At 35.3% G+C, this 8,361-nt stretch overlaps 1 protein-coding gene across 1 annotated transcript; it reads left to right on the top strand.

Moving 5' to 3' along the window:
• Positions 1 to 4,897: 4,897 nt before the first annotated feature.
• On the top strand, positions 4,898 to 8,123 carry LOC108978175. The gene is made up of 3 exons (XM_018948323.1): positions 4,898 to 4,979; positions 7,560 to 7,687; positions 7,743 to 8,123. Exons 1-3 carry the CDS (start codon positions 4,962 to 4,964, stop codon positions 7,966 to 7,968), a joined length of 372 nt encoding a protein of 123 aa, XP_018803868.1. The 5' UTR covers positions 4,898 to 4,961; the 3' UTR covers positions 7,969 to 8,123.
• The last annotated feature ends 238 nt before the right edge of the window (positions 8,124 to 8,361 follow it).

Genomic DNA, 8,361 nt, shown 5'->3' with positions numbered 1-8,361 from the left:
GCCAATATAAATTATTTCATGCGCATCCCACAATACAGTTGTCCACCCAACTGTTGCGTTTTTCCACGCTGTGGAGCTAGGTGATAATGTGTAGACCACTCGGATGACTGCCGGTTGGGTTTGTTACGGAGTGAAAAGATGGAGAACATGTCTATTATCTTATAATCGGATCAAAAGCTCGGTTTTATTTCGTCGTTGTTTGTGAGATCGCGTTGCACCTACTTTGCATATAGCTTTCTCACACACATATATTCGTGAATGAGAAGATGCACATGTTCATTTGATATGTTCGCTATCTCGAACAATTTCACTTTACGGTCATCTGGTAAAAGGGATAGAAAGCCGAAATAACATCCTTTGGGCAAATAAAATCTGAGTCAATTCCGGTAAGACTCTAACCACCTCTTTGCATGCCCAGCTAACCCCAGTCAACTAACACGCTTCTCCCTATGGTTCGACCCTGTCAAAATAACGCGTTTTTAGGTACTTTTAGATGACCACGAGCAACTGAACCTTACCCCCAAGCGGGGATTAAATAACCCATAGAATAACAATAACCAGTATCCGATAGAATAAAGCAAAACAAAGTGACTTGTTCTTAAAAAATCGTTTCCTCCTCAATAAATTTACATTTTGGACTACTCAATGCTTCTCTGAAAATAATTTTCAATGTAAGAGAGCTATAAGTGTCAAAATAATATCGATTTGAGGTGTTTATTCACTTCAGTTACGATAAAGTTAACTCGAATCCCTAGTATGTATAATATAATGATTTTCATACGTCGTCATGTTAAGCGATTAGAATGTCAATTTAGAATAACAAGAATGCACACCGAATGCTTAATGTCCAGTTATGTTTGACCTCTTGTTAGTTGTTGTCTTGATTTATTATTGCATCGTATTTTATTCATTACTTTTGTGCCATGAAAAGTGAATTAACGATTTCTTTTCCAAAACAAAAAAAATTCCTATAGTCGCAGATGTCTAACGGTACCACTTATATGTACATGTGTATTTTTTAATAAATATTGCAACATTTATATTCTTGAAAATCATCTGCATCTCACCACACAAGTGCAATTAACCGCTTTATTGCAACCACTCGTCCTTCGGACCGTTAAGGTCGTATGGTTGGAATTCGTGTGCTTAATGACCAAAATTATAATAAAAAAATAATGGTTATTTGCACCTGGCAATTTAGTTTTTTAGTTTAAGCGACCTGCAGATATAATTAAAATTTGGAAACTACCACCATAGTTTATTAATTATCATAGGACATTGGCGAGTACCTCGAACGGCGCTGAACATTATTTACATTTTTTTAATCAAGCTCCCTTTCAAGATTTGACGAAGAGAAAAATCTGCTGGGAGATATGCGGAATACGTCGAGTGAGAAACTATTTCGTCGACAATATGCCCTTGTGAAGTACCTCTAGATCTTCCAAAACTGTTTGTTTTCATCAGACCTTCAAAGAAAGCTCCATATAAGCAATGCATCTGCTTTTAAATGTACGAAATTTTGAATTGAAAAAATCTCACTGGTGCAGATTTGTAGTAAATTGAATGTTCTGCAAGAATCCAGTACGAAAATTTAAATGCTCGTGGACACCTTTTAAAATAAACCTAAATATTTTTCCTTCAGATATATTTTTTCGAATATTGGTTCACTTTAAGCCATTAATTCAAAGGCTTAGCTTTCGACTTACTTAAAAGATTAGAAATAATATTTTGGCATTTAATAAAAATAAAAGAAATAAGAGGAAGTGGTTTAGGAAACTCTTTGCTCTCAGCAAGAACCACTTTTTATTGGTKGTAGGAGCTTAAATTGGACACTGTCCGATCGRGCTTAATGCAGTAAGATTGATCGGGTGCTAGCTGTATTAAGTGTATGGAAGTAGATGAGATAGAAACATCTCAGAATTCATTCTCGAATGCTCTGTTTTTGGCAATTCAGACAAAAACATCTTGAATATCATACTTTTAGACATTTAAGGGAAAAAGCGGAAACAAAAATAAAAGGTTAATGACATTTTTGCCAATAGTTGAGATCCAAATATTGAAATTTTTTTTAGCTTCAGAAGGTTCAGTAACTAATAGTCTAAATGTGGCCCTCCGACATGCTCAGGGAACAACCACCTTATCTAATCTAACATAACTTGCAAATGTTAACATGAAACATATTCAGAAGTCGTAACAGATTTTTTGGACAAACTTARTAAAAAGGCTGCGAAACATCGTAGTCAAACCTGTGAAATCCAAAAGTGATTATGAGCACTGTCATCTCAAATTAACTTTAAAAACCACAAAAGCGTGAAAACTTTTGTACTTATATTTGAAAATTTTTGTTAAATCAGATAAACAAATACAATGAGGATTTCGAAAAAGTGCATTGCTCATAGCTCCGCCCATTTGTACTTGAAATTTTTATCTTACATCGCTCAGGTAGTCACTCCGCCGACTCAAAACAAAAGAAAATGTGCACCGGATGCTTAATATCTTAATATACCGCTACATGTGAACTGCTTGCCTCTCGCTGTAAAAAAATTGATTTGATTAACTTTATGGAATCACCAATAACCGAGTCATACAATTGATGAACTATTACAACATCAGAATTCTTGATAATAACCAACCCCTCACTGCAATTACACGGTTCGCAGTAACCGCACATTCTCCTCGCCGTTAAGGTCGCGTGCTTGAGATTCGTGTGGCAGCAATAAGCATTGGCAAGCTTCTGCAACTGGTTTTAGCAACGTAAAAACAAAACAAAAAGAATAAAAAAAGTTATTTGAATGTAGTTTGACGAAAGATAACAAAATGAATGGACTCAGATTGAGGTGTGTGAGCATACTTATTTAATAACATAATGAGCGTGTCTGCGAGTTGTGTTGCCATTACACCTGTCATTACTGAATTTTCGGTAGACAAATGGTCACAGATGTGATGCATCGTTTTCACAGGTTAGCATACGTTTGTGTAAATATGTCTAAGAAAGCTGTGTTCACTTTAAGATATTCAGTCAAAATCTCAACACAAATATTTGTTTTGCATAATCGCTTTGGTAGTGGTAAAAATGCACTTTGTTATATGTACATGTATGAACAGTGGCAAGCAAAGTAATTGCATTTTAATATATTCGACTAGCTCATATTATATTAAAACGTGGTGGGTAGACCTTTCATGGGTTTGGGAGGCTGTTTCTCTAAATGTTTTGTTTTAGTGACCTGCAAGAGGCACATACCGTTGATGTCACGACAGCACTGATGAAGCGGAAGGCACTTTTCACCACCTCACCAGTACTTTTTAGGATGGCGGTCAACTCCTTCAGCGAATTTTATTTTATCTCTTCGATCGACTAAAAACGAATACCATGGAGCAACAATTTCAGTTTGGACAACAAGAAAAAATTCTATGGAGCCAAATCTGGTGAATACGGTGGTTGATCGATGGTATTCATTGTCGTGTTTGGCTTTCGGTCAATTGCATTATCATCGTGTAAATTCCATGAATTGTTCTTCAACAATTCCGGCCGTTTTCGAGGGATGTCCTCGCCCAAACGCCTCTATATGGCCAAAAGAACTCCTTTTTGACAGTTTGTCTCTCTAAAACAAATTCATGATGCAACAAACCACAAATATCGAAAAACAATGAGCATCACTTTAATTTTTGAGTGACTTTGGTGTGGTTTTTTTCGCTTCGGCTCGTTTTTTCCCTCCATCCCGATGATTGTTGTCTCATCGGCCGTTATAATGCTCTCCATAAATGTGGGATCGAAATTTGTTTACGGTACTCTTTTAGAAAAAAATTCAACTTTTTTTGGGATGAGGAAGAATGCTCCAAAATATTCATCAATATTTTAATTATTATTCCATCGCACTCGCGAGAGATTTCGAGCTCTCTTACCATCCCCTTAACACTTGCCTTACGATTTTCAAAAGCCATATCCTTAACCTTTTTTTAATAGTTTCATTAGTTGAAGAGGACGAGTGCCTTCTACGATCTCCTTACCATCTTTGAAGGCCTTGTACCACTCATAGCTTCGAGTTTTTGATAAAACAAATAAACAAAAATAATATAATTTCTTTGTGTCTATATAACAAGTTGCAATGATAACCAAGTAATTTGGGGTAGTTTATTAGACAACTATTTATTTCATGAAGGGATACGTTCGATAGTACTATCGTCACACGATTTGTAGTATTATAAACAGTGTCGAAACAGTCACCGAAAGTTTTTACATAGGTTGCCATATGTTTCGGGATTTTATCGTAAGGTTTGACATATATGATGGAATACATACGCGGAACGTTTTACAAACGATCGTTTACAGTAGCTGAAAATATTATTTTCAACCAAAAAATGGAATTAAATCGTGGATTAACTCATCAAAAATTCTTAGATGCATTTAATTAAATTTATGACCATAAAGCTCCATGAAGAACCAGTGATTATTGATGGTGTGGTAAATTCAATCGAGGTTGCAGATCCCTCCAAAACTATACAGACGGGCGTACAGACAGACGGAAATGGCTAATTTGACTCAGCTCGTCACGCTGATCATTTAAATATTCAAGTATATTTGATGTGATCTCCGACGTTTCCTTCGGTGTGTTACAATTTTCTGGGAAAACTTGATATATCCTGTTCCGGGTATAAAAAAATATAAAAAAATCAGTGCCTAAACAATTTTACATCGCGTTTGTTGTAGTAATTTTTGTCATTACATTCGAGCTAACCACAACACCTGCACTTTTTTACGAATATTAATTATGTTGAGCACATATCAATAAATGCATTTTTGTTGCTTTCTACTGTATGTGCAAAACCACCTTGCATTTTACAAAGATGCATATCTGCAATGGTGCATTCAGTGACATATGCGTTGGAGAACCTTCATGTTAACCTCATCTCGTTGCAATGATTCAGTCGATGGTTTGATCTTTAACGTAATACAGTGCAAAATGGTGTCCGCAAAGTTGGTGAGTGCAGTAGAAAAAGCTGCGTGATGATTTAGAGAAAGAATGCAAAGTATAGTATATTTAAATTAGTTGAGAATTATGCTTTTTAATGTGTTTAATAATTGTAAATCCACTACTAATATAGCGAATATGACTGAACAATTTTTTAAAATAAAAAGTAAAAATGTGAAATAAGAATAAGAAATAAAATTATAATGAGAATTTATCGTTTGGTGATTGAGAAGATAATTAATTTATGTGGAAATGGTGGCAAAATATTACGGGTGCATATAAAATTTGAAATCTAAACGTTGTTTCTATTGTTATATGAGAATTCTGTGACACAGACTCTTTTGCGCTGTAATTTTTTCAAAACAATTTTTACAAATGAGCATATTGAATTTTTATAAAAACTTGTGCGTTATAAGATATCTGTAAACTAAATTAAAATGTGTTTCAAATTAAATAAAAAAGTGTGAATCACTAAAAATTATAAATAAATATGGTCGCATTTTTAAAGCTTTGTTTCTTGAATGCCAGTGCTGGAAGTCGTTCCGAAAACTAATTTGTCGAAAAACTAAGATTGAAAACTACTGACTGTAATTAAAAAAAAAAAACTTTTTTTTTATTTTCTGAGCTATAAACCTATAAGTATTTTTAATCAAAATCGTTCGTGGAAATCTGAAAATGTTTCATTTAAGTGAAAGTTCAAAGAATAAACATGTTACGTCATAAATTCATCTCGAAAATTTTATTGGAAATCAACTTTCGAAACTAGTTGTGCGATAGGATTTTTATACCATTTATTTAATAATTTCTAAGTATGACTTGAAGGCCTAAGGGATATACCCATCGTTTAGAATGCTAATTAAATCAAATAAATTACATCAACAACACGGCGTATGAATAATTATTCGTCTTCATAACTTATTACCTTATCAACGGATTTTATATGCTATGTAATAAAATGGCTATGAAAATATTTTTTCTGATATCCAAAAAATTATACTGACTGTAGCTCTGTTCCCCAGCGGACAGGGTATAGAATTTGAACGCGGTAGAGTATGCCTGTCGAATGTCTGTTATTTGGCTTGCCTCGAGATTTCAACATAGTCTTGTCAAAAATAATGCTATAATACTCAGCTTTAACTGATATTATAGACTTTGAATTAGATTCCTAAACTTAGGTTAGTCTGGTAGGCCAATAAACCACGCATAGACCAGTTTGGTTCTTGGAAATATCAGATGGAGTTCACTGGCCAAGTCCAAAAGGAGTAGTCATTATTTAGGATGCCTGCGCTTGACGCGACTTTAGCTGACTCTGCGGCCTCACTATCAATACATTCTTCAGTGTATCATACTGTGGAAACCCCAGATGCTTACAGCGCAGTCAATGCTAATTCGGGACAAGTGCACAAGATATGCTCCATTGTTTCCCTGGTTATCTGCTCTAGAAATTTCCTGCAGTCTTCTCGATCTGTCAGCTCCAAACTGCTGGCGTGTGTCGCCACCAGACAGTGAGCAACTGGTATTCCCAGAGATTTCTTCTAATGAATAGATGTTTGAAGGTCGAACGACAAATGTCACCAATCATGGAGTTTGATGTGTGTCCAACTGGTAGTAGCAAAAGCTACAAGGTCTGACCGGAGACTGAAATCTGGTACCATGGGGCGCATTTAGCTCTTGGTGCTCGCTCCAATCCTCTTAATGAGTTTGGCCCTTTGGGAAGATTCATGGTGGCTGTGATTTAAACCAAAAAGCACATAGAATTGCAATCCGGTGTCAGACCCATAGCACGACAGAGGTTTTAGGTCGGTCTCGAACCCGACAAAGGTGAAAAAGGTGTCTATTCCACCTGAACAATTGTAACCAAATAATTCTTGCAACGCATTGTTTTGATCTATGTGCTGTATTCACGAAAAACATAACGACTGTTTTCATTGTAAGGTACCTCATCCGGAAAAGAATTTTGAAATTTTGAGTCCAAATATTATATAAAAGATGTTCGAAAATTAAAGTAATAAAGAATGGGTTCTCAAATCCTATGAAATGTTGAAAAGCAACTCTTAAATTTATTTAGAAGAATAAGTTACAAATTCGGCAAACTTAGGGAATATGGTTTCGTTTCGAATCTGGGCAAAAAGTCTTCGTGATCTTGCTAGAAAGTGGAGAGATCTTTCCTAGAGTCTAACATTGATACGCTTCACACCCAAAACATTAATCACAATGATTCAGGTGATTCAGATGAAGAGATGTTGAAGACGTTGAGATGTGAAAATAACGATTGGCACACATTTTTCCTTTAACTTTTTCGATGCTACCGTCATTAACAGAGCAGTCCAAGGACTTCAAAACTTTCACTGCACTTGTGTTCATGATAAAGTAGATTCACCAAATTTTTCGGTATTTCTGTAGCCATGATTTCATTAGAAATAGAGTACTTATGGACCAGTCCCGGTGAAATTTGGAACAATAATGGAATCACTAAAACATTGTTCGAACTCGATGTAAAAGAGCGTGTTTTTGCCACACTAATTTTCAAAAAAGAAAATATATTTCTTAAACTCGAACTTTCATTTGAAATTAAACTTTCTATTACAGTTCTTCGTTGTCTCAGTTCTCGTGACATCATTGCTTTCCGCAAATGCCGGATTGTTGGACTATGTTTACCCCGCAATTATGACCGCGTTCTACAGTCAAGTGCCGACTAAGGAGGGCTATCGATTCAAGTAATTGACTCCTTGACTATTTTAAGACATTAATTAACACTTGTGATCCACGCAGGCAGGAGGACCCAAATGGCAGTTCACGTGAGGAAATTGGCGTCATTATGAATCCAGATACGCCAGATGAGGAATTGGTGATAATGGGCATGTACAAGGTGTATGACGAGAAAACCGATACCGAGACGATTACGATGTATACAGCCGATAAAAATGGTTATCAACCGCGTTTTAAATTGAAAAATCGTAAACTAAGTTCCAAGCTCTTAATGACGTCTACTGGTTAAGCGAAGAAACAGTGAGAAACCTATGTAATTGTTATTGCATGGATATAAATGGAAATTAAAATAGTTACATACGATTAAATATACAACAAATAAGTTAATACTGCTAACTAAGAACAGTTATGAAAATATATTGCTTGATGTGTTCAAAAGGGAACTTATATTTAGTACGACTACAAATGTAAATAAAATAGTATTAAATAAAAGCAAAACCAAAATTTCCCAGCTGTTTCGGTTCAGACGTCATCAAATTTTTGATATTGGTTGTCAAAAAAGTCTTGCGGTATTTTTTAACTTTTTTTTTTATAACGATTTGGTGACACATGCCCAGCTCTTGACCGATGCTACTTCTGCTACTATGCCAGTCCCTTTCACCACTTCAGCGATTTTATCGCA

The sequence above is a fragment of the Bactrocera latifrons genome, unplaced genomic scaffold (assembly GCF_001853355.1).
Source record: "Bactrocera latifrons isolate USDA-ARS-PBARC rearing strain unplaced genomic scaffold, ASM185335v1 scaffold_119, whole genome shotgun sequence".
NCBI classification, from domain to species: domain Eukaryota; kingdom Metazoa; phylum Arthropoda; class Insecta; order Diptera; family Tephritidae; genus Bactrocera; species Bactrocera latifrons.
This window is presented reverse-complemented; position numbering and strand designations above follow the sequence as displayed.

What these genes read in the sequence shown, in the direction of transcription:
- LOC108978175 (XM_018948323.1), top strand. An exon ending in AAGGAGGGCTATCGATTCAA is followed by an intron (nt 7,688 to 7,742) that starts GTAATTGACTCC and finishes TGATCCACGCAG; the next exon opens with GCAGGAGGACCCAAATGGCA.